This window comes from Littorina saxatilis, linkage group LG1 (genome assembly GCF_037325665.1).
Source record: "Littorina saxatilis isolate snail1 linkage group LG1, US_GU_Lsax_2.0, whole genome shotgun sequence".
Taxonomy (NCBI): domain Eukaryota; kingdom Metazoa; phylum Mollusca; class Gastropoda; order Littorinimorpha; family Littorinidae; genus Littorina; species Littorina saxatilis.
Window position 1 is genome coordinate 49,142,707 of NC_090245.1, and position 27,642 is coordinate 49,170,348.

At 39.6% G+C, this 27,642-nt stretch overlaps 2 protein-coding genes across 2 annotated transcripts in view; one reads left to right on the plus strand and one right to left on the minus strand.

The window, feature by feature from the left end:
- LOC138972597 (calbindin-32-like) overlaps positions 1-27,642 on the minus strand; it is a 197,744-nt gene that overhangs the window by 143,338 nt on the left and 26,764 nt on the right. The window contains exon 2 of the mRNA XM_070345253.1: positions 26,340-26,425. Coding sequence (XP_070201354.1) covers positions 26,340-26,425 — 86 coding nt within the window. The remainder of the gene's footprint in view (positions 1-26,339; positions 26,426-27,642) is intronic.
- Positions 9,509-22,851, plus strand: LOC138972585 (uncharacterized). Its single transcript, XM_070345244.1, has 6 exons — positions 9,509-10,767; positions 11,516-11,699; positions 12,909-13,117; positions 13,549-14,092; positions 15,264-15,442; positions 17,748-22,851. Exons 3-5 carry the CDS (start codon positions 12,984-12,986, stop codon positions 15,306-15,308), a joined length of 723 nt encoding a protein of 240 aa, XP_070201345.1. The 5' UTR covers positions 9,509-10,767; positions 11,516-11,699; positions 12,909-12,983; the 3' UTR covers positions 15,309-15,442; positions 17,748-22,851.

The following is a 27,642-nucleotide window of genomic DNA, read 5'->3' on the forward strand; positions in this document are numbered from 1 at the left end:
TCCTTAACGTCCTCACAGGAAATTTTCCTTTTAGGGACGTGAGTTGATGATACGCTAAAACTGCTTGTGTGTAGTTTACTTAAGAAAAAAGAAAACAAAAGAAATGACAGATTTGAGCACCGCCCAGTTCTTTGCGATTGACCAATAAGAAGCCAACCACTGCCAATAAGCCAATTAAGTATAAGCATAACCGTGACGACTTGGCCATGTGGGCGGAGTATCTCCTGTTATCGTTATATTCGGATTCTGTTTATGGCTGTATTGCGCAATGTGGCGGGTAGGTGTTGAAAACGCGCAGCTTCGAAGATCACACGCGTTTTCTGAAAAACATTTCGCTCTTGACAAGTATTAAGTGGAAGCTGGTCGCGACAGTGTCGCTTTCATAAGCCGCACGACAGAAGAGCAGACCACCAAGCATTGGGCCACTTAATCATTTACGACTCAGGGAACAGCCGATGTGACATACTCACCGGCATCTCAGATCTGAATAAGTTAAGCACGTGTGGAAAAAATTACACAGAAAATAGGAAATTCAAAGGCGGCGATCCTGTCATTGTCTCTTCTCTGCCGAAGTTTGCACGGATTTTTTTTATTTTTTTTTATCGAATTTTGTGTTTAAAAATTCTAATTCAATTCATTTAAATTTTTAGTTCCTCTACGAGCATAAAGAATCACAGTTGCACCAACATAACAACACAACACAAAACAATCATTGTACATAAATGTCACGTTTTGAAAGAACAAAAACAACAACAACAACAACAACAAACAACAAGTCGCGTAAGGCGAAAATACAACATTTAGTCCAGTAGCTGTCGAACTCACAGAATGAAACGGAACGCAATGCAATTTTTCAGCAAGACCGTATACTCGTAGCATCGTCAATCCACCGCTCATGGCAAAGGCAGTGAAATTGACAAGAAGAGCGGTTTAGTAGTTGCGCTGAGAAGGTTAGCACGCTTTTCTGTACCTCTCTTCGTTTTAACTTCCTGAGCGTGTTTTTAATCCAAACATATCATATCTATATGTTTTTGGAATCAGGAACCGACAAGGAATAAGATGAAAGTGTTTTTAAATTGATTTAGACAATTTAATTTTGATAATAATTTTTATATTTTTAATTTTCAGAGCTTGTTTTTAATCTAAATATAACATATTTATATGTTTTTGGAATCAGAAAATGATGGAGAATAAGATGATCGTAAATTTGAATCGTTTTATAAAAAAAATATATTTTTTACAATTTTCCGATTTGTAATGACCAAAGTCATTAATTAATTTTTAAGCCACCAAGCTGAAATGCAATACCGAAGTCCGGGCTTCGTCGAAGTCTACTTGACGAAAATTTCAACCAATTTGGTTGAAAAATGAGAGCATGACAGTGCCGCCTCAACTTTCACGAAAAACCGGATATGACGTCATCAAAGACATTTATCAAAAAAACGAAAACAACGTTCGGGGATATTAATCCCAGGAACTCTCATGGAAAATTTCATAAAGATCGGTCCAGTAGTTTGGTCTGAATCGCTCTACACGCACGCACGCACACACACACATACACCACGACCCTCGTTTCGATTCCCCCTCTATGTTAAAACATTTAGTCAAAACTTGACTAAAATATGTAAAAACAAACCAATACTATGACTGCACCTTGTATGTATTGATAAAACAAACAAATGTCAACGATACTCGATGCTTGGTCTGTTGAGGGCATCGTCGTTGCATACAAAATGATATAGTAATGACAAATAAATAAGCAAACGCTAAGATTGAGATTAATTACTTTCTTTTTTATATTGATTACCCCGGACGGATAAAGGACCTTCAAAAACAATGGCCATGCTTATGCGTGACATGGGAAAAGAAAGAACATTAAGGAAACTCAATTGGAGCGGCAAATAAACGATGTGGTTAAAACTGTCCACTAGATCAAGATATATCATGTACCGCGTGATTGAGACCATCATACATTTGACAGATCCGCATAGAAATCTAATGATAAACAAGTCGCGTAAGGCGAAAATACAACATTTAGTCAAGTAGCTGTCGAACTCACAGAATGAAACTGAACGCAATGCCATTTTTCAGCAAGACCGTATACTCTTAGCATCGTCAGTCCACCGCTCATGGCAAAGGCAGTGAAATTGACAAGAAGAGCGGGGTAGTAGTTGCGCTAAGAAGGATAGCACGCTTTTCTGTACCTCTCTTTGTTTTAACTTTCTGAGCGTGTTTTTAATCCAAACATATCATATCTATATGTTTTTGGAATCAGGAACCGACAAGGAATAAGATGAAAGTGTTTTTAAATTGATTTCGACAATTTAATTTTGATAATAATTTTTATATATTTAATTTTCAGAGCTTGTTTTTAATCCAAATGTAACATATTTATATGTTTTTGGAATGAGAAAATGATGGAGAATAAGATGAACGTAAATTTGGATCGTTTTATAAATTTTTATTTTTTTTTACAATTTTCAGATTTTTAATGACCAAAGTCATTAATTAATTTTTAAGCCACCAAGCTGAAATGCAATACCAAAGTCCGGGCTTTGTCGAAGATTACTTGACCAAAATTTCAACCAATTTGGTTGAAAAATGAGGGCGTGACAGTGCCGCCTCAACTTTCACGAAAAGCCGGATATGACGTCATCAAAGACATTTATCCAAAAAATGAAAAAAACGTTCGAGGATTTCATACCCAGGAACTCTTATGTCAAATTTTATAAAGATCGGTCCAGTAGTTTAGTCTGAATCGCTCTCCACACACACACACACACCCAGACACACGCACATACACCACGACCCTCGTCTCGATTCCCCCCTCTACGTTAAAACATTTAGTAAAAACTTGACTAAATGTAACAAGTCGCGTAAGGCGAAAATACAATATTTAGTCAAGTAGCTGCCATTTTTCAGCAAGACCGTATACTCGTAGCATCGTCAGTCCACCGCTCATGGCAGCCAAAGGCAGTGAAATTGACAAGAAGAGCGGGGTAGTAGTTGCGCTAAGAAGGATAGCACGCTTTTCTGTACCTCTCTTTGTTTTAACTTTCTGAGCGTGTTTTTAATCCAAACATATCATATCTATATGTTTTTGGAATCAGGAACCGACAAGGAATAAGATGAAAGTGTTTTTAAATTGATTTGGACAATTTAATTTTGATAATAATTTTTATATATTTAATTTTCAGAGCTTGTTTTTAATCCGAATATAACATATTTATATTGATTGTATTTATTGTTCAAAATGCCCCCATGGGTTATGGACCAATAAACTTGAAACTTGAAACTTGGCATGAAATTGACAAGAAGAGCGGGGTAGTAGTTGCGCTGGGAAGGATAGCACGCTTTTCTGTACCTCTCTTCGTTTTAACTTTCTGAGCGTGTTTTTAATCCAAACATATCATATCTATATGTTTTTGGAATCAGGAACCAACAAGGAATAAGATGAAAGTGTTTTTAAATTGATTTCGACAATTTAATTTTGATAATAATTTTTATATATTTAATTTTCAGAGCTTGTTTTTAATCCAAATATAACATATTTATATGTTTTTGGAATCAGCAAATGATGGAGAATAAGATAAACGTAAATTTGGATCGTTTTATAAATTTTTATTTTTTTTTACAATTTTCAGATTTTTAATGACCAAAGTCATTAATTAATTTTTAAGCCACCAAGCTGAAATGCAATACCGAAGTCCGGGCTTCGTCGAGGATTACTTGACCAAAATTTCAACCAATTTGGTTGAAAAATGAGGGCGTGACAGTGCCGCCTCAACTTTCACGAAAAGCCGAATATGACGTCTTCAAAGACATTTATCAAAAAAATGAAAAAAACGTTCGGGGATTTCATACCCAGGAACTCTCATGTCAAATTTCATAAAGATCGGTCCAGTAGTTTAGTCTGAATCGCTCTACACACACACACACACACACACGCACAGACAGACAGACACACATACACCACGACCCTCGTTTCGATTCCCCCTCGATGTTAAAATATTTAGTCAAAACTTGACTAAATATAAAAAGATTGAATTTAGGTCAGTTTTTCTTTTGGCCATAGTAAAGAAACTCGTTTTTACCAAACTGCACGGGTAATAATCAACTAATAGTCACAGGTTCAAGATTTTTGTTCTTATCTCAGTGAACAATCCCTAGGTTTCCACATACGAGCGCAAAATCAGAACTTCAAGTACAAACAAACAACAAGTCGCGTAAGGCGAAAATACAACATTTAGTCAAGTAGCTGTCGAACTCACAGAATGAAACTGAACGCAATGCAACGCAGCAAGACCGTATACTCGTAGCATCGTCAGTCCACCGCTCACGGCATAGGCATGAAATTGACAAGAAGAGCGGGGTAGTAGTTGCGCTGGGAAGGATAGCACGCTTTTCTGTACCTCTCTTCGTTTTAACTTTCTGAGCGTGTTTTTAATCCAAACATATCATATCTATATGTTTTTGGAATCAGGAACCAACAAGGAATAAGATGAAAGTGTTTTTAAATTGATTTCGACAATTTAATTTTGATAATAATTTTTATATATTTAATTTTCAGAGCTTGTTTTTAATCCAAATATAACATATTTATATGTTTTTGGAATCAGCAAATGATGGAGAATAAGATAAACGTAAATTTGGATCGTTTTATAAAAAAAATAATGTTTTTTACAATTTTCAGATTTTTAATGACCAAAGTCATTAATTAATTTTTAAGCCACCACGCTGAAATGCAATACCGAAGTCCGGGCTTCGTCGGAGATTACTTGACCAAAATTTCAACCAATTTGGTTGAAAAATGAGAGCGTGACAGTGCCGCCTCAACTTTCACGAAAAGCCGGATATGACGTCATCAAAGACATTTATCAAAAAAATGAAAAAACCGTCTGAGGATATCATACCCAGGAACTCTCATGTCAAATTTCATAAAGATCGGTCCAGTAGTTTACACACACACACAGACACACACACACGCACATACACCACGACCCCCGTCTCGATTCCCCCCTCTACGTTAAAACATTTAGTCAAAACTTGACTAAATGTAAAAAGAGCGAGAGAGAGAGAGAGAGAGAGAGAGAGAGAGAGAGAGAGAGAGAGACAGACAGACAGTCAGACAGACAGACAGACAGTCAGAGAAAGTCAGACAGAGAGAGAGAGAGAGAGAGAGAGAGAGAGAGAGAGAGAGAGAGAGAGAGAGAGAGAAAGAGAGAGACAGAGAGAAAGAGAGAGACTGATAGAGAGAGAGAGAGAGAGAGAGAGAGAGAGAGAGAGAGAGAGAGAGAGAGAGAGAGACAGACAGACAGACAGACAGACAGACAGACGAACAGAACAGAACAGAACAGATTGCTGACTCGCATAATTTTGATCACTCTCATCCAAATTGATTTTCTCATAAATGTCAAGGTTTCGTTCATTCTCAACATCGGATGGTTCGGATTCTGTTTATGGCTGTATTGCGCAATGTGGCGGGTAGGTGTTGAAAACGCGCAGCTTTGAAGATCACACGCGTTTACTGAAAATCATCTCGCTCTTGACAAGTATTAAGTGGAAGCTGGTCGCGACAGTGTCCTTTCACAAGCCGCGACAAAAGAGCAGACCACCAAGCATTGGGCCACTTAATCATTTACGACTCAGGAAACAGCCGATGTGACATACTCATCGGCATCTCAGATCTGAATAAGTTAAGTACGTGTGGAAAAAATTACACAGAAAATAGGAAATTCAAAAGCGGCGATCCTGTTTCATTGTCTCTTCTCTGATGAAGTTTGCGCGGGAAAACCCCCCATTAATCGATTTTTTTTAAAAAGATTGTAATTCAATTCAATTCATTTAAATTCTGTCTGTTGGGGGCATCGTCACCGCATTTTTATTCTCTTTTATAATTCTCTTTATTTATATAGCGCCTTATCCGAAGTTCAAAGCGCTTTTGATATAGTGATGACAAATGATAAATAAGCCAAAGCTAAGATTGAGATTTATTACTTTGTTTTTATATCGATTACCCCAGACGGATACCGCGTGATCGAGACAAACATACATTTGAAAGATCCGCATAGAAATCTTACGATCAAAAAAAGATCGATTTAAGGTCAGTTTTTCTTTTGGCCATAGTAAAGATACTTATTTTACGTATGCCATTTCCTTTAATCGTCGACAGTTACACCAAAAAGAGGGGCACAAAGAGGCAGAGAAAGAGGGGGGGGGAGAGAGAGAGGCACACAGAGGCACAGAGAGAGAGACGGAGGGAGAGAGGGAGAGAGAGAGAGAGAGAGAGAGAGAGAGAGAGAGAGAGAGAGAGAGAGAGAGAGAAAGAGGGGCACAAAGAGGCAGAGAAGGAGAGAGAGGAAGTGAGAGAGAGAGGAACAAAGAGGCAGAGACAGAGAGAAGGAATAAGAATAAGAATAAGAATAAGAATACTTTATTATCTCATAGAGAAATTCAGGCGTGGTACATAACAATAATACAAACAAGACATTGATTTTACATAAGACATATAGCACTATATAACAGGGCAGGTTATAAAAACACCTCCCACATACCTCTCTGGCCATACCTTGCATTGTGCTTACGCATTCAGACATGAACACATCCATGTCTCAATTACACATCGCACACATGGACATTCTTATACGCTCAGGAGAGAGAGAAGGAGAGAGAGAGAGGCACACAGAGACAGAGAGAGAAAGAGAGAGAGAGAGAGGGGGGCACAAACATTCACACAGAGGGAGAGAGAGAGAGAGAGAGAGAGAGAGAGAGAGAGAGAGAGAGAGAGAGAAGCAGAGAGAGGGAGAGAGAGAGAGAGAGACATAAAGAAGCAGAGAGAGGGAGAGAGAGAGGGGGGGTGGAGAGAGAGATGCACAATGAGGCACAGAGAGAGAGGCACACAGAGGCAGAGAGAGAGAGAGAGAGAGAGAGAGAGAGAGAGAGAGAGAGAGAAGCACAAAGAGGCAAAGAGAGAGAGAGAGAGAGAGAGAGAGAGAGAGAGAGACAGGTAGAGAGAGAGAAAGAGAGAATCACAAAGAGAGAGAGAGAGAAAAGAGAGAGAGAGAGGGTGGGACAGAGAAGCACAAAGAGGCAAAGAGAGAGAGAAACAGGTAGTGAATTGAATTGAATTGAATTGAACTTTATTTAACAAGGATTCAGATTTAAGGCTACGCCTTTTCTTACAATCTGTCCTTGGGACCCACAGACACACAATGATAAAATTGAAAAATTAAAAATTAAAATGTTAAAAAGTTTACCAACAAAAGGAGGCCAGAAAACTTCAACACGTGATGATAAAGATGACGATGATGTTGATGATGATGATGATGATGATGATGATGATGATGATGATGATGATGAAGATGAGGCATGAAGAGCATACATATGTGCACGTGGTTATTCATAAAATCAAATGCATACTATGCAAGTAATTATAAGTACAAGCTGGTAGCAATCGAACATGTAGCAATAGTACAACAAAAATATGTTCAGAATAGGGGCCTATACAATGCACAGCATATCTTTGGCGTAATACTAAGTGTGGTAAATCAAAACGCGTTAAACTACTCAGACATTAAGTGTTTTTGACACATTTATTAAAACTTTTTAATGACTTTAAGTGCTTAAAGAATGATGGAAGTGAATTCCAAACTGATGTACCCGAAAAAGCAAAACTGGTCTTATAAAGGTCAATTCGTGGAATCGGTGGGATCAAGTTGACCGACCCATATCTGTCGGTAGCTTTGTTAAATAATGATGTAATGTAAATCGGCACTTTACTGTAATACAATTTATGCATGAAAATGGCTTTGTTTAACTTGAGATGCTTTTCCTGTGGAAGAAAGTTGAGCATTTTTAATTTCATATCTGTTGGGGCATTATCCTTTACGATGAGTTTAGCCGAGCGACGATAGAGAGTCTAACTTTTTCAAGTGGACATCACTGCTGCCATCCCAGAGCGTCGAAACATAATTGATGTGATGCATTACATGAGAATGGTGGAACATTTCCAGAGTCCTTCTGTCCGTAAATTGCTTTAACTTGGATAGGAGGAAAACGTTCTTGGCTACTTTCTTTCAAATATGCTGTAATTGTGCCTGCCACTTGAATTCACAATCAATAATTACCCCTAAAACGCGATGCCGTTGAACTTGTTCAATTGATTGCGTACCAATAGTAAGATTTAGTTTGAGTGGAGAAATCTGATGTTTTTGTCTGGTTGCAATTACCATACTTTTAGTTTTTGTTGGATGGACAAGCATAGCATTGGCACTAGACCAGTTATTTACATCGTTTGAAGCTGTTTGAAGGGAGGACTCTAATACTGGAACAGACTTTCCACCTGAATGAAGAGAAGAATCGTCAGCAAAAAACCCGCATTTCCCACTAGTCTCCTCAGTAGATATTTTACAGTTTAGGGCAGTATATTGAGATCTGTCCTGTAAATAGGAAGCAAAAAATTTACACACTGAACTGTTTCTGATATACAACTGTAATTTCTTCAATAAAATTGAATGATCAATAAGATCAAACGCTTTTTTAAAGTCAAGAAACACAGCACCACTGATTTAAAGAGAGAGTGTGTCTGTTTACGAATAAAATACTGTTTAAAGGAGAGAGAGAGAGAGAGAGAGAGAGAGAGAGAGAGAGAGAGAGAGAGAGAGAGAGAGAGAGAGAGAGAGAGAGAGAGGGAGAGAAGCACAAAGAGGTAGAGAGAGAGAGAGGCACACCAAAGAGAAAGAGAGAGAGAGAGGGATGGCACACAGAGGGAGATAGAAATAGTAGGAGAGAGAGAGAAAGAGAGAGAGAGAGAGGGTGGAGAGAGAGAGAGAGAGAGAGAGACAGAGACAGAGAGAGAGAGAGAGAGAGAGAGAGAGAGAGAGAGAGAGAGAGAGAGAGAGAGAGAGAGAGAGAGAGAGAGAGGCACAAAACGAACAATTTTAGTGCTTCAGATTTCGTATAATATTTGAGTTTTGACATCAAATGTAAATTACTTGATAACACGTTGCACAGGTTGTTTATGTGTGTTTGCCATTTCCTTTAATCATGATCGACAGTTACACCAAAGAGAAAGGCGCAAGAGGCAGAGAAAGAGGGGGAGAGAGAAAGAGGCACACAGAGGCACAGAGAGAGAGAGAGAGAGAGAGAGAGAGAGAGAGAGAGAGAGAGAGAGAGAGAGAGAGCCGAGAGAGAGAGAGAGAGAGAGAGAGAGACTGAGAGAGAGAGAGAGAGGGAGAGGGAGATAGAGAGGCACAAAGAGGCACAAAGAAAGGGAGAGAAAGAGAGGGACACAAAGAGACAGAGAAAGGGAGAAAGACTGAGAGAGAGAGAGAGAGACTGACTGACTGACTATTAGGGTTTAACGTCCTCTTAGACCAACTGGTCTATATTGGGACAGGTATTTGTACTACGTTGAAGATATGGTGTGATACTTTGATTCGAACAAGCCCGCTGTGGCTGTCTTCTTCGACACACCAGCATTGAGTTTGTCTCGTCAAAGTAGGCCTATCGAAATACGATCATGATAATCGGAGACGAGAGATGATGCATGCGTGTCTTCGTGTTTTCCAAGCCCTGAGACTTTCGCTGTGAACCGTGGGATCTTTTTCGTGCGCATGTGTGCAAATGGTAGGCGGTACCGAAGAAATCGAAAACACCTCCGAAAGTCACATGAACAGATACTCATTCAGCAACCACAGTCACCAAAATACCATCAAAATACAACAGATCAAACAAACCAAACAGGGCAAAAACAAGTGACAGAAAGCATGACAACAAAACAACACAACACAGAAAATGGCACTCAGGATCATGAAATACAAGCAGAACAAACAACAAGCATTTCACCACAAGTGGCAACACGCAGTGGGAGACTGGTCAAAAAACCACAATATTGCAAGAATATGAGACACAGTAAAACAAAAACAAAACTAAACTAAATTGACTGACTGCTATGTTTTTGATCTGGACTAGTCAAACAATATGGTGCTAAAAGGAAGAAGTTGTATGACTTATTATGCATATTTGTGTTTATTATGCGTACAACCGGGTAGTACTATTAAGATGGAAATTATGTGTGAGGTACTATTGAACAAAAGCATACTTTGTGTTGTTCTGAGTGTGTCACATCATTGAAATACATTCAGGTGTTGTTATAAAGAATGTTGTATTGGTGTTGTGGATAAAAATGTGTTTCAGAGTTTGGTAATTGTAAGTAGGAACAACGTTGGTTGCATATGATTTGTCCATTACTTGGTAGGAATAATTTAGAGAGAGTAGGACATTTGATTTGTTTGCATTCGGTAGAGAAAGGGGGATGACACGATTAGTGAGCTTAGTAATTAGGCACTAGGCCAGACATGCGCATTGTAACAAGGGCATACGTCACGGGACATGCGCACTGCACGTTACTTCCCACCATGCGGGAGAATATCTCGGTCGATGTACCATACATGTGCTAAGAAATGAATAAAGCTTGGAACACACTGACAGTAGTTGCCTCCGTGTATGTGCTGAACCGAAAGACGTTACACAGATCACCGGAGAAACCAAACTCGAAGACCGCATCCGGAATCGACAAGTGACATCATGATCAACGCGGGACCACTTACGTTTTCGTTTACCAATGCAAATAAACCCGGTCAGAATATTATGCAAATAAACCCGGTCAGAATATTTTCGCCACGTCGTCAATTGCTGACTTTTAAGAAGAAGTGTGTCGTCGACGAACTACGCGGTTGAAACTCGACATTGGCCATTGCACGCGAGGTAGGTACTGAGGTAGAACTTATGATGTCGCCTTAAAATTTCCTCTGTCCTCTGTCCTCCCTATATTGACTCTACACTGTTTGTTCCAAAAATGCTCTCTCGGGTGTAGACTAAATACTTTGTTTTTTTCGCAACACGAGTAAGTCTAAGTTTTTTCACTTCCTCTGACAGGGAGTGACACTGACCACAGGCAAAGGTATCGTTCACTGGACCACTATACTTACATAGAAAGACTAGATTAGTCACAGTGAGTGAGTGACAGGAAATTCATCTAGATCAGTATAGATGTGATACATTCATGTAATTGTAAGGAACATTTTCTGCAAATCAGTTTATCCATGCACAGGCATCAAATTCAAACAAGTCACCATGCCAGTCAGCTGTTCAGTATCATTATTGTCCCATCAGATGTTCGGCTTTGGTTTGATTTAGATCCCCATATGTTTTGTCAATTTGTGCCAGTGCCACTCTTTTTCAGAACATATGTGATATAATATATATGGTTTGTTAAATTGATGTAGGCTAGGTGAACTTTGGTTAAAGAAGATAAAAGGAAATGAGGGATTATAAAATTACAGTATTTGACACTCACAGTCACACGTACTCCATAGCAATTAGCATTGGCAGTGAGAATTGAAATAGGCTTGGTAAAAATTGGTTGGGTACGGTAAAATTAAAAGGAAATCAAGAGCTGTTTGTATTCACTAGATGTCACGTTTTATAAGTATGCAATTTGTTACTTTTACAGCAGCAAAACTTCAACTGCCCGCTGAATGTCAAAGTGGATGACGAAGACAATGTGGAGGCTTTTCAGCTACAAGAGGAGGATGAACAGGAACGTGGGAATCAACTACAACCAGAAGTACCACCAGCCACGTCATCAGCATCCAAGCATGTGCAAGTGCACATCAAACTGCGAGGGAAACATAAATGTGAGCTTTTCAGATTAACAGTCTTCTTATCGTTTATATTCTTTTGAATTGTTTTAAAGTTTGCCATTTATATCTCTATTCTGAGCTATATATATATAATTGGTCTGATATACTATTATACATACTGCAGGGATGTTGCTACAAATTCATACCTATAGGACAAATGTCCTGAGTTCTTCAGCATAAATAGGACATTTGACCGCTTTCAGAAAGTGTAATAGGACATTATGAATTTACGCCAAACAGCTTATAACACATTCCATGGAATTGTTCCAAAGTCATGCGCCCACACACACACGCGCGCTGTAGAACACACACATAATATAGTAAATACATCAACACAGTGTGCGTATAATGTTGTATTTGTTTAGTTTCAAAGAAACCACAAAAAAGAAACCAACATGGACAACTTCAGAGCTCTTACTTTGATTACAAACGGCATGATTTGGATAAAAGTTGAAAAACAAAATGATCGGTTTGATCTAATGCTGGTCTTTTGCAGGCTTTAGTTTTTTTTTCCAGCGGCATAATTCAGTGCTTCGTCTCATATCTAAAACAAAAGCAGACGACAAATTTAGTCAGTTGGAGTTGTCTCCCGTACTCCTGTAGCATGCACTGATCTAAAAATAATCCACTATTTTTAGATCAGTGCGCTGCACCGAGACGGTATAAATACCCAAACGGCGCATACCACAAACGGTTCGGGAATTCCCGACAAAAGAAAAGATCTGCACGCGGCACTGGCAACTTCAGTGTCAGCTGAACACGAGAGCGTTCGGTGTTTTAGAAGATTTGTATCTTGAAATGAAAATTAACGATTATCGCGCTGTCCGAAGGAATGGAGTACATATCGGACAATGACCACGCTTAGGCTAAAACGATAGGACATCTGACCGACATGCGGCAATGTGAATCGGACATTTGGGGATTTTCATCGTTATATATGTCCGATGTCCGACGCCTAACGACATCCCTCTTACTGCACGCTTCACTCCTGTTTACTTTTGCAGCAGAAATGCAACATTCCAAAATCTGTTCCTAATTTAAGTTTACAGGTATGATTATATGGTATTGTAAATGAATATCAGTAGTCCGCTTGTTACAGTAATATAAATAAACTAAAATTAACTTGTCATTGTTCCGGTTATTGAAGTGAAATGTACATTGTTTTGTAATTATCAATTATCAGCAATGTCATTTGTTCTTCAGATGTTTCTGCCATTGCCGAAACCAAGGATGTCAGGATCCAATGCAACCTGATCAACGCCCCACCTCTAAAACGCAATGCCGGTTCTAACTTCTACAGATGAAAGTGTGGGGAAAGAAGAACGAAAAGGCGAACGACAGCGCGCTGCAGCTGCGGAAGAGGACGAGCCTGCTGACGAGGATGGAGGTGAACCAGAAGATCCGCAGTTCTTGTAAGTTTTCAATAGACATCTACTTCTCTACATTTTAAAAAGTAAGACAGAAGTCAAGGGTTACTTTGGGTGACAGTCAGCTATTTTTAGCTGCTATCACTGTGTCCTTTGTTTTTGTCTTTCTCTCTCTGGTCTTTATCTCACTGGCCATAGCCCCTTTTTGTCTATTAAATGGGGGGAAAACACCAAAAACATGTCAATAAACATTTTTGTTCTGACATTATTTAGCTTAATTTCTCATCACAAGTAAGAAGCTAATTTCATCTTAATGTTTTTGTTATACTGGATTTCACTGTCATTGCGACATGTATAACATGAAGTAATTATATCCATAGCACTAGCAGTGAAACAATTTGTTCTTGTGTATGGCACATGTAGTTTCCATAGTAACCCTTTATGTGCTAAGAAAGTGTATAACCTGTGTGTTTTAGGAATGCCCCTGAGCCGAGACCCAGCCCCGACCTGGAAGACAAGTACATTGTCTTCCAGGCAAACTTGATGCAGCTGTTTGAGAGTTGTCCTCGATGCTCTCACCCTGCGAAGGCCTTCATATCGAAGACAGTTGGATCTTGCATCCACGTCCGACAAGACTGCTCCAAGTGCTGTTTCTTCAGAGAGTGGACCAGCCAACCGTACATAAAGCAGATGCCCTGCGGGAACCTGCTCCTGTCATCAGCTGTTGTGCTCTCTGGCTGCAGCCCGAAAAAAATTCTCCGGCTGTTTTACTTGCTCAATGTGCGTTACATTTTGGAGAGCACGTTCTTCTGGCATCAGCGGCACTTCATTTTTTCTACAGTGGAAAGAAAATGGAAACGGGAGCAGTCAGAGCTCATTTCGCAGCTTCAGGACGAGGGAAGAAGTCTAGAGCTGATTGGTGATGGGCGGTCAGATAGCCCAGGACACTGTGCCAAATATGGCACATACACTCTCATCGAACAGGGACTGGGGAAAGTCCTGGATATACAGATTGTGCAGGTAAGAAAGATATTTAGGCGGTTCAGTGTCTCATACTCATAGACGCATCAAGGTAACTAATTACAATCAAAGTTTTGTAGAGAGGCATTTTTCTTCTTCAAAAATATTGACAACAGTAATGCATACCCAGTTCAAATCTTTTTTTTAATCTGAATTTGACTCCTAGTTATTAACACCCACCCCAATCTCCCCCCTGACTCACCCGAGTAATTGGTGAGTGGGATTCCTTTGTGTCCGTCTTTTAGACCGAGTTGGATTTTCAGCGACTGATTTTGACAATTGACATTTGAACTTGTCATATGTACATGCCCGTTGAAACTATGTGCACGCTTAACTGGAAGTAGAACTCTAGATATATAAACTGTGACGAATGCGATATTAAATAAAAGAGGGCAGGGAATCAAAATTCCTGATAACACGACGGTGCACAACCGATGTGCAGTGAAACCCGTTCATATTTGTTTGCAAACTGTCATAAACTTTGGCAATAACATTATTAAACGAATAAAATGAGTGCCGGCTGCCGTAGCCGAAACAGTCGGCGGTCGTAACAGAAAAGTGGGGCGGCCGTATCAGTGCATCGCTGGCGGTCGTAACTGCTAGCACGGCGACGCGTACCAAAAAAATACACATGCTCTTTTCCTCAGCCGATGACACAAACACACTTGAATATTGGGACACTGCTATTGATGCATTTCAGTTATGATACATCACATTACCTGATCAAATGACCGTTGTTGCTTCAAGCCTCTTGTAATCTCCACCATTTAAAAAGAAATCCCCAAATCAAACAATTTCAACAAATACGACTGTCACAAATCTAAAACAGAAGCCTCAAAAATTAAATCGATAACATGTTAATCCTCATGCAATCATAAATCCGCTGAGAACAAATAAACTTTGCTGGCTTCGATAATTACGCCACAATAATTATTAGTTTGGAAGTTACACACCTTTCGGGCTCGAAACCTTGTTGACTATGGGACTGCAGAATGCTATCGTAACAAACGGCAATTTTTTCTGTCGTAACACTTCCCCGGCGTGTGGCTGGGACTGGGAGACCTGTAACTTTAATTGTAAATAGTACAGACATGGGTAAACTGTCAGATAATTTTGAATAAAATTAACACTGTGATCAGCATATTTTAATGCAATTTTCTGTTCTTTACAGGAGATGTCATCCAGTGGCCACCAAGATGTGACCTGGCTCGATTAGCTGGGAAATGGGCAGCCAGAGCTGGTTTCCCGGCGTAGTTGGAGCGATTGGTGGGACCTACATAAAGATACCAGGAACCAGGGTTGAGAACAGCGACGCGTACATCTGCTGGTTTCCCAGCGATGCATCTCCAGGTAACAGATTTGATCACTTTCTGTTTCAGATAGGTGGATTGTTAATGTTGGCAGAACTGAAAGGTTGGAGGACCTGACCATTATGGTGCCTGTGTATTTATTCCCTATTGAAATACTAGAGTAACACTAGCAGTGTCATTTCATAATTGGAATCTACTGTAATTTTAAGTCACTATTTGAATCTTTGAATTTAAAGACAAGTATTTAAAGGCAAAGTGCGCCTCCCGTAAACCATCACGCTCACCAAAGGGAACATCCTAGGTGCCCTACGTAAAGAGGCTGAGCGAGTAATTTTCAAAGATTTAATGTTGCGGATTGTCTTCAAGACAATCGGACCGAGGTGCGTTTTGGCGCTAGACCGAACTTTTCAAATCTAAATAATAAATTGACAGCGTGTTACACAAACATTCTTAAATCATAAAATAAATATTTTTTCATCAAGACAAGATCATTAAAACTCGAAGTATTTAAAGTTAAAAAATAAGGAACGCCCGGAAGCAGGTTCACGTAAGGTGTGCCAGTTCCTGTGAATAGTCAAAAGTCATCACGAGGGTTCTTGTGAACCACAGCCGTTTGTTTTGTGCATAGTCAGAGGTACATAATAACGTGCTATTGCAGACAAGCTCACAGCGAGTCGCATTCAAATTCCTGACGACTGCTTTGTCAAAAAGGGAAAGTGGAATAACAGAGTTCACGATGTCGATGGCTCCGGGGTAAGATAAACCATGCAAAACAATTTTTGTGTGAAAATTGCTCGCTTTTTACGGAAAGCACCTATGTTCTCAAGGGGTGAGTGTTTCAATGAAAGGGTGTTTGTACTGTGTGTAAAAGCCTGACAGTATCTGTGATGGTTTACGTGAGAAATATAAAATGTTTAAACCGATATTGGGAGTTCAGACAAGTATGAATTATGATGGTGTGTGGATTTATTCGAAGAAAACCATCATGAAAATGTACCTACACATCGTTTCTCTGACTTTTCTTTTCCTGTTGTTAGATACATGTCATATACCGCTTTTACTTTTAGTGAAAGTTGAGGCAGCACTTTCTGATCAAATTTATTAAAAATTTGTTCAAGCATTTCTTGACTAAGCATGGATAATCACACCGGGGACTGTGTTCCGCCTTATTTCAGCCGGGCTCGTTGTTACTTCGTTTTGAGCTGGGCTTGGTGTCACGCAAACGTAAGTGTCTGCACTAAAGTACAAACTATGTCTTCTAAAAAAAAACTCATTTCCAGGAACGGATGTTTTTAGCACTAACCTAAGTAATTTGTCTCTCTATTGGTGTTATTTTTATCTGACAAGGTTTATTATGTGACCCCCATCGGCTTGAAATACATGCGGGTTGTCGCTTTTTGGGCAAAAAAGCTGATCAAACTGAAGAAATGATAAGCAATGGTATCATGTTATGGTTTTTCTGTATCATAAGTTTGTTCTATAGTTTCTTGCTGTTATGCTGATGCATTTTCCCGAACCTGCGTTGAGGCACGAGAAGTAAAACCAAAACCCATGTCAGGCGAGTTTTGTTCCACGCTGGACACCCAGAACAAAAGCAAGCCCAGTGCAAAAATGCAGGAGGCCCAGCGCAGAACAAAACGTACACCACTTGCTTGTTTTGATTGCTTCTTATGACATAGTGAGGATGCATTGAAGCACGCAATTGATACAGATGATTATAGCTTTACCCAAAATAGTAAAAATAGAGGAATATTTGTTGTTCAAATCCATGTTTGAGAGAAATGTACGTTGAACCTTCATTTTTCACTAAAAAAAACGCATGCATGCCTTCCATTCGGCTATTGTCAATTAACCAGGTAAGCAAAAGACGTTTTTAGCTGTCTACAAAGAAAACAATTATTCTTCTTTCTACTGACATTCATCAATTTTAGCTTAAATCAGTGTGAAAGTCATAGTTTGTGTTTTTATGAAGACACTTTCGTTTGCGTGACACTGAGCCTGGCCGAAAACGGAGTAACAACGAGCCCGGCTGAAATAAGGCGGAACACAGTCCCCGGTGTGATAATGGGGATGTTTACCAGCTTCAAAGACATGATTTTTTTATATTATTCGTTATCATTTCATATGCATGTCATGGTTACGCTGAAAATGCACTCAATGATAAATGAATTATATGGGACAGTAGGCACCTCATTCGCATGTTCTGCAGAGAGGAGCTGTGCTCAGCTCAGTCTTATGGTTTAGGCTAGCGAAGCATTAGGATATACATGTAGCCTCTGTTGTGGTTGGTTTTTAGTTTCAGGCTGATAGATTATTTTTATATTGATTTACGCGACTTGTTTCAGGTTGTATGCGACAAAGACCTCCTCTTTCTGGATGTGTTTACGGGTTACACTGGGTCCGTGCATGACAGCCGAGTTTTCCCCAACTCAGATCTCCATGGAGTGTTGGAGTCTGACGCAAGTAAGCTGCCTCCAGAGTACCATATGATCTGGGACTCGGCCTACCCTCAGTCTCCGCAAGTACCTGCTGGTTCCATTCCGCGACAACGGCCATCTGACCCCTGTGGAAACTGCCTACAACAGAGCCCAGGCAAGGACAAGAGTTGACGTGGAGCGGGCTATTGGTTTGTTGAAAGGAAAATTCCGCAGACTGAAGGATCTCAAGATGACGAACATCCGTGAAGTTCCAATGTTAATTTTTTCAGCATGTGTCCTACATAACTTTATCATAGAAAATGGCGTGGACGAGGACGACATTGACTTGTCGGAGAGTGAAGATGAAGACGAGGACGGAGGTCAATGTGGTGGTGATCACTGCATGTCTGCAACACAAAAAAGACTGGAAATTGCCAATGTTCTTTCTTGAGAACTGTTCTATGTGTTTCAAGGACGTGTCGTATACCGTATATCAATTGATTGTCTATAACAAGTACTGCCAGTGTGTATTTAGTTGCATGTTCTTATGTGTTTCGTAATTTTCCATTTAAATTTTAATGTGTAGAATTAACTGGGTAAAGGTTGGGTTCCTGGTGAGATCTTTCTGGCTCACAAGAAACATACTGCCAAATGTTCAAATATGAAACTAAGTTATTATTTCTTTTTTCAGTTCAATGACATTTTTGTTATAAGATGACCAGACGTACCAAATAACCAAAAATGCTAATTAAAAAATATGAGTTTACAAAAAGGGGGAGACAACCTAAGCGAGAAATGCGAGGCACACTAACAGCTGAGCACAAAACCAAAACTAGAAGATGATATTTGTAAAATAACTGTGACCCTAAAACGATAGTACAATAATAAGCAACAAAGTTTAGAACATAATACCTGAAAAAAACCACAACACAACGTAGTAAATAAAACTACAGTGATTGATAGTTAGTATAGCAAAACAATAAAATTATGGTTATCTTACACACAAACTTAAGTAATTGACGATGTTGAGAGGAAATTGATAGAAATTCCTCTGAATTAAACGCCATTAATTCCAAATGTTCTAGTTTAAAATTGGTTATAAAGCACTGATTGGTTAATTTAGATCAATGTCAATGATGACCAGCAAAGTCACTATCTTCAGAGTTCAATATGATAAGCATCACTGTCTGAAGCATACTGAATTTTGACCAGGATTGTGCCACTCATAAAATACACAAGCATATGTTTGCCACTCAATGGTTATACAGTGAGACTTGTCTCCACATATTGTTGTTAATCAATGAGCTATGTGTAGCTCCAACATAAACAACCAGAAGATTTACCTTCATTGTAAATGTTGTTCGTCCTTTGTTTTGGAAGATGACCGCAGGCTCATGGTATGCTTGGATCTCTAGTCTGTCCAGTAGATAACTGATAAGCTTGTCCGGGCCAGGATTCCCGTTCCGCATGCGAGTGTTCAGCTGTTGGGGTTGTGGCTGCCCTGGTTTTCTGGATTGTGCGCTTTTGCTCTGCAATGTGGATTATTCTGTTTTCCGCGGTCTGGGCACCAGTATAGCTTATGCTACGCCATTATTGGAACTGAATATCAAGGTTTTTCAGAGAGATTTTTAGTGTGTCCTTACAGATATATCTTTGCTTCGTCAAAAGAAACAACCTGCAGCGTACGGCAGCTGAAAATTAAAGGTACATATAGTTAAAAAAATCATTCAACTGTATTTATTTGACCTTACACAGACTGTGGGAAGAGGCCAACCGTCTTGAACAAAAAAATTGTCCGCAGGAAGCGACTCCAAGAACACAGACGACTCGAAGCTGAGTGAAATACCTTGTAGTCTTTCTATGAAAGTAGTGGTCCAGTGAACGATACCTTCTGCCTGTGGTTTGACTTAGAGTTAGACTCTTTGAGGATGTTGATAATGACGCATGACACTGACAGACTACAGAGAGTGAGTGACACATTGCGGCAAACGAGTACACACAGCAAACTCTAAATAAAAGAATGAAACATGAAAACTTACCTCTGGTTAGACTGGTTAGTATGCAAAGGTTCGCTCTTCCCTACTCTCTCGCAGTAGCTAACTTTGTTGGAGAGTCATTCCAATGAACTGATAACGTTCGCAGTCGGCCACTTTGCAGATGTAACGAAAAACCGAAACGCTGTAAAAAGCAAACCCCGCTTGACGTCCAAAATATTGGGGGGGGGGGGGGGGGGGGGACATTTTTGGCATTAAACACTGTTTATGCCTCACAAGTATTGCTCCTCTATTTAATGGAGTTTATTTTATAGGAATGTTTTTAAACCTAATCTCATTGTGTTCGTTTTGAATCAAAAGTCTCGCCCCAAATTCCGACAATAAGTCAATATGTCCGCCGGATATCGATATGGTTGCTACAAGGTTGCTTCGGTTACAATACGATGAATAATGTCGAGGAATTTGTGGCAAGTGGATTCAAACTTACCAAGATACTATTTTTAACTTCCCATTCTGGAATAGTTGTTGGCATTTGTAATCATTGTCTCGTGTATGAAATCTCGTCTATTTACAGTGGAACCCCTTTTAGACCCCCCTCCCCCTCCAGCCCCCTTCCTATTACAGACACCCCCCTCCCCCCTTTCCTAATCTCATTTCAGCCCTTGCTTTGTTCAGATTTCCTTGTCGACAATGTCTGAACATGTATATATATGCCCTGAGAAATTCTATGATCTTATTTTCCAAAATAAAGTCTAAAGAGGGTGTTCCACTGTAGCAGACACAGGCAATGTGTTGTCATATGAAAGGCAATTGTGGTTTTCAAAACAAAAGTACAGGTTACTCACATTTTTGGTGTCGGGTAAACACAAAACCATCAAATCATACTCATAGTGGCAGAGTGGTGATACATGTATATATATGTATGATATTTGAAGGAAAATGGATGACAAAATAAACAACCTCTCTCACCACAACATCAAATTTATTTTCTTTGGCAGTTCTAAGAAAGTATTTTTGTGAATTAAGGTCCCAAGCACATAAATGCAGAACCTCAGGTTGGCCTCTTTTAAAACACTCATCCCAATCCACCACAATGAACAAAAAAATATCAACAACAACATACAGCAACAACAAAGAGAATGTCGCATGCTGCTTTTATCATATAAAATGTTATCTTGGTTTACTAAACCTAACTGTTGTTACAAAGCTTAAAGGTACTGAACTTGTCAAATTCAGGTGCACGGAGCCCCTGGGGCTCTTAGTCATACCTCAGGCAGCTGTCCGTTAGAAGAACTACCAAGTTTCATTGACTTGCACCCAAAGAGTCAAGAACTGCGATTTTGTTTGCGAATTAATTTCGTACTCGGACCCGGCTGGTCTTGACCTATTTTTTGATCTAAATTTAGATCAGGTAGATCACCACATCATGCACTAAAAGACACGTCACTAGCAAACTATGTCAGACATCATCATGAGTTTGTGTATAACAAAATGGAGGCCGGAATCACTCAGTTGAATCGAACTCCGACCAAACACCATGTAATAATTAGGTTAATTTATGCACTCGCGTGAACAAGAAATTGTCGAGCATCACAGATGTCGTCGAAGGGTAGTTTTGGGTTTGTTTTACTACCATAGGAGGATTTTTGAACTGTAAATGCACTCAGCTGCAACAAAAATGCAAAACGAAGGCTGTGAGCTGCACTGTGCCTTTAGTAAAAAATCAAATATGTGTCAGGAAACAAAAAAATGACAAAAAATATTAGTTTGAATTCAAAGTCTAGCTTTTAAATTTTTTTTATTTATATAATTTTTTTTGGAGGCCTTACAATATTTATTTGATGTAAGAACATATAACAGGACAAAAATCATTAGATTTAACCATATTTTTCATTTGCAACGAGTGTCATAATGTTTACCTTTCTTCGTACCATAATTCAAAATGGACCCCCCGCGGGTTAGGGGGAGTCCCATATTGGTTGGGACTAGAAAGAATTTACCCGATGCTACCCAGCATGTCGTAAGAGGCGACTAACGGTTCTGTTTCTTCTCTTCTTTTGTCTTATTTCTGCCTTACCAGTCCTTTCACCTATATTTCCTTCCAAGAAAACTCTCCCTACTTTTCCCTGCAGTTTTCCAATTCTTTTCTTGTTGTCTTATTTCTACCTGACTGGATCCATCACCTTTATTTCACTTACCAAAAGTCTTCTTTTCCACATCCTTATTTCTCTGCACCCCGCATGTCGTATGAGGCGACTAACGGATTCTCTTTCTCCTTTTACCCTTGTTAAGTGGTTCTTGTATAGAGTGTGGTCAGTGTTTGTGAGGATTTTGGTCAGGACAAAGAAATGTTTGGTCCTTTGTACTGGAAACTTGCATTCTCCCAGTAAGGTCATATATAGTACTACGTTGCAAGCCCCTGGAGCAATTTTTTGATTGGTGCTTTTGTGAACAAGAAACACTTAACAAGTGGCTCTATCCCATCTCCCCCCTTTCCCCTATCCCATCTCCCCCCTTTCCCTCGTCGCCATATAACCTTCGTGGTTGAAAACGACGTTAAACACCAAATAAAGAAAGAAAGAAATTCAAAATGGGGCTAGGGTTACGTGTTGTAAACTTGTGCACAAATTTAACCATCGATTTTTATTCTTTTTTGATATCCTTCATTTTTATTTTTTTTATTTTTTTATTTTTCATTTATTTTTTTTCTACAAATAATTTTTTTTTTGTTTTTTGTTTTTTGGCAGTGTGTACAATAATTAAATTTTTTATATTTTTTTTTATATAGTGTGTACAAATAATTTTTTTTTTTTTTTTTTTTTTTTTTTTGCAGTGTGTACAATGATTAAAAAAAAAAAAAAAAAAAAAAATATCGTGTTGAACTGCGAAAAAAAGTGTGTGTGAACAGGGATTGTTACTGGTGTTAAATCCGGACATACACAAAACACAAAAAGTAACTAAAAGTGTGTTTTATCTTGACATTTTGCTAAATTGTAAAAATAAGGTCAAATTAAATTATTTATATGTATTTAACCTTATTTCAAGCCTCCATAGTTATTTTTGAGTGATTTTGAAGACATGTTTTATTTGGACGTCGAGGTAAAATTTAATGTCGAAGAAAAGCCCAAAATTTCACGCGGGAGTCGAGGTATCCCACCATAAACACATACCATCATTCCCACCAACACATAATTATGTTGAAGATCCCACGATTGACAAAAGGGTCTTTCCTGGCAAACCGCCCTGATATGGCCCTTCGTGGTCGGCTGGGCGTTAAGCAAACAAACAAACAAACAACATTTCCTGGTAAAATTGTATAGGCATAGATAAACAAAAATGTCCACCAAATACCCATGTGACTTGGAATAATAGGCCGTGAAAAGTAAATATTCGCCGTAATGGCTTGAGATTTACTGGCCGATGTGAATGCGTGATATATTGTGTAAAACAAATTCCATCTCACACGGCAGAAATTAATATGTAAAGCGCTTAGAGAACGTCAAGCGCTATATAAATCTCCCATATAAATAAATAAATAAATAAATATGTGTCCAGGGTTCTACACGGGATAAGAGCATCCTTCCACTTGGACACCTACCAACATTCAGACCGCAACACGGTGGCCTAGTGGTAAGGCGTCCGCCCAGTGAGCGGGAGGTCGTGGATTCGAACCCCGGCCGGGTCATACCTAAGACCAGGGACCTATATTAGATATGTTTATGCTAAGACTTTAAAATTGGCAATCTAGTGGCTGCTCCGCCTGGCGTCTGGCATTATGGGGTTAGTGCTGGGACTGGTTGGTCCGGTGTCAGAATAATGTGACTGGGTAAGACATGAAGCCTGTGCTGCGACTTCTGTCTTGTGTGTGGCGCACGTTATATGTCAAAGCAGCACCGCCCTGATATCCCCCTTCGTGGTGGACTGGGCGTTAAGCAAACAAACAAACAGCCTGGCGAAGTTGGAAAAGTGCGTTGGCTTAATTAACTTAGCAGGTTGGTGACGCCGCTAGTTACGAAATAAGTTTGGCAAAACAAATGTGTTTGCAGCCTGCTGCGTACAGCAAAACTAAAACGTGTAACAAGGACTTTACATTTCTCCGAGCTGTAAAAAAAAAGGTATAGAAAATCTTAGGTTTATGTTCTCTCAACTGAACGGATCGGCAGCGATATTGTCGTGGCATTCCGCAAAACTGAATCGTGTAACAATCCTTTTATTTTTCTCTGAGCTCTGCAAACAATGAGGATGGTCTGAGGTTTGCATTCCTTCAGCTGAATGGATCGGCACTAAGGAGCTTATACAGTATCGACCTGGCACGTGCAAACTGCTTGGCCTGTGGAGAACGGTGTCATCTTTTGTCATGTTCGTCAATCATTCATACGCGTTTGCAAATTGATTCAAACCCAACAAGCGTGTGTGTTTGTCTGCTGACACAAATATTGCAATGTTTGAATTTGCACAAGATCGCAAACCTAGCGACGCTGATATCATGAAAATAAACAAAACCTCGTTAATATAAACAAGTAAAGACACAAAATATGTGAGGAGAGAATTTTGTTGTAGATACGACAGGAAGAGAAAGAGTATTTGTCGAAATGAGAGAAGAAAGACACACACACACACACACAATATCGAAGAACGTAAGAAGCTAGAGACAGACAAATAAAAACTAAACAAACAAACAAACAAACAAGTCGCGTAAGGCGAAATTACTACATTTAGTCAAGCTGTGGAACTCACAGAATGAAACTGAACGCACTGCATTTTTTCACAATGACCGTAGTCCGCCGCTTGTGCAAAACGGAGTGAAACTGACGAGCCTGTTCAGCGCGGTAGTGGTTTCGCTGTGCTGCATAGCACGCTTTTCTGTACCTCTCTTCGTTTTAACTTTCTGAGCGTGTTTTTGATCCAAACATATCATATCTATATGTGTTTGGAATCAGGAACCGACAAGGAATAAGATGAAATTGTTTTTAAATCGATTTCGGAAATTTAATTTTGATCATAATTTTTATATTTTTAATTTTCAGAGCTTGTTTTTAATCCAAATATAACATATTTATATGTTTTTGGAATCAGGAAATAATGTAGAATAAGATGAACGTAAATTTGGATGATTTTTATATAAAAAAAAAAATATTACAATTTTCAGATTTTTAATGACCAAAGTCATTAATTAATTTTTAAGCCACCAAGCTGAAATGCAATACCGAAGTCCGGCCTTTGTCGAAAATTGCTTTACAAAAATTTCAATCAATTTGATTGAAAAATGAGGGTGTGACAGTGCCGCCTCAACTTTTACAAAAAGCCGGATATGACGTCATTAAAAGTATTTATCGAAAGAAAGAAAAAAAGGTCCGGGGATATCATTCCCAGAAACTCTCATGTCAAATTTCATAAAGGTCGGTCCAGTAGTATAGTTTGAACTGCTCTACACACACGCACGCACAGACAGACAGACAGACACACACACATACACCACGACCCTCGTCTCGATTCCCCCTCTATATGTTAAAACATTTAGTCAAAACTTGACTAAATGTAAAAAGGACAGCAAAAAGATCAGGCCAAGAAACCCCCAAAGAACAACAAGGAAAAAACCATCAGATACAACACAATGAAGAAGGTGACTCGATAGAAGGCAAGCTGTCAATCTCAAAACAGAAATGACATTGCGAAAGAAACATAACATCAGACAACAGAATGGACAAAATTCAAGAAGGTCATCTGAGTCCATGGTCATCTCGGTAAGAGCCGCGGTATCACTTGCGGATGGAAAACAAAGAGAGGGGTGATAGGTATCGAGATCTGACAAGAGATACAGACATACAACACATACTGACACTCAGACAAACACACAAACACACATACAGGGTTTTAGAATAAGACACATGGGGAAAGTCATCAGCGCTCAATGCCGCTCATCTAAGCATTAGAGAACTTAAACCATTTGTTATGCCCCGCAATTGCTGTAACACACGGAACATGTTTGAGACGAAAACAAAAAGTCAAGAGAGAGAGGAGGAGAGACACAGACAGACACACACACACACACAGAGACAGACAGACAGACGGACAGACATACAGACAGACAGAAATAGACAGACATCCGGATAAACAGAAAGAAGGGAGGGGTGAGGTTGCGGAGGGTGGAAGGGAGATGAAGAAAAGAACAAAGAACGTGCAAAGTAGTAGGTATAACCGAGGCATTAAGACAAGTATTCTGAATAGTGAACAGTCAAACACAGCCAGATAGACAGAGACAGACAGCCAGACAGAACTAGCCAGACAGCCAGACAGACACAGACAGCCAGCCTGCCAGCCAGCCAGCCAACCCGGCAGACAGTCACCCAGACAGGCGGAGATACGTTGGCGGACAGACAGCCATCCAGCCATACAGACACAGACAGACAGACAGCGGAGAGAGAGAATGAGAGACGAAGACAGACAGACAGACAAACAAACAGACTAAGACAGACATACAGACATCTAGCCAGCAAGCCAAAGAAAAGTGGAGTGTAAGACAAACCTCAGGCCCCAGGTCTGTGGTGTTGACACTGGTCACCAGCTCGTACAGAAACTGATCCAGCTCCTTGCCCTCGATGAAACCGTTCCCTGAAACACAGAGAAGCACCATCAAACACATTTAAAGACATTGAAATACATTGAAATACATTGAAACACAGCGAAACACAGAGAAGCACCATCAAACACATTCAAAGACATTGAAATACATTGAAACACAGTGAAATACATTGAAACACAGTGAAGCACCATCAAACACATTCAAAGACATTGAAATACAGTGAAACACAGTGAAACACAGTGAAACAAAGTGAAACACAGTGAAACACCATAAAATACAGTGAAGCAGTGAAACACAGTGACACTGAAATACTGATGTAACACAGTGAAACACATTGGAACACCATAAAACACAATGAAACACAGTGAAACAAAGTGAAACACAGTGAACTAAAGTGAAACAATGAAACACAGTGAAACACCATGAAACACCATGACACACAGTGAAACAACATAAAACACAATAAAACACAATGAAACACAGTGAAACACACAGCTCACAGTGAAACACGATGAAACACAGTGAAACACAGTGAAATACTATGAAACACGACGACGCACATAATTATGTAACACAGTGAAACACCACGAATTAACCCATTTAAATACAGTGAAATCACACACACACACACACACACACACATACACACACACACACACACAAACGCACTCGCACACACACACACACACACACGCACGCACAGACACACACACACACACACGCACACACACACACACACACATAAACGCACATACACACACAAACATACACACCACCACCCACACACACACACCCCACATACACACACAAACACCCCTACACTATACGCCATTCTGCAGAGTTTAAAGGGAGATGGATAGAGTGTAATTTTCCATTTTAATGTATTCATCCCAGCGAACGCTTTACTGTAATCGACTTGAGAATTTTTCATACCGATAATACATAATAAAGAAGGATTCTTTGTGCCCGGCTACGGGCTACAGTTGAAGATGGAAGTTCACCAAAAATTGGGACCATACTAACAAAAATACGGTGGGTGCAACAGGCGCCCCTTTTTGAGCAAACGCCACCCAAGGCAGGAAATTCCGTAGTTTCCAAGTCTAGACTATGGATAAAGCTCGCGTAAGAAGATTACGTCACGGTCGAAAGTCTTTGACGTCATTTAATGCATCATGACGTCATGCCTCCCTGTAGTCTTTTTCTCTCGCGCGGTATGTGTGTGTGTGTGTGTGTGTGTGTTCATTTT

Bases quoted from the DNA above. Each gene is read 5' to 3' on its own strand.
- LOC138972585 (XM_070345244.1), top strand. From the start codon at position 12,984: ATGCCGGTTCTAACTTCTACAGATGAAAGTGTGGGGAAAGAAGAACGA. The intron at 13,118-13,548 runs GTAAGTTTTCAA...TGTGTGTTTTAG, and splicing joins CCAGAAGATCCGCAGTTCTT to GAATGCCCCTGAGCCGAGAC. The intron at 14,093-15,263 runs GTAAGAAAGATA...TGTTCTTTACAG, and splicing joins TGGATATACAGATTGTGCAG to GAGATGTCATCCAGTGGCCA.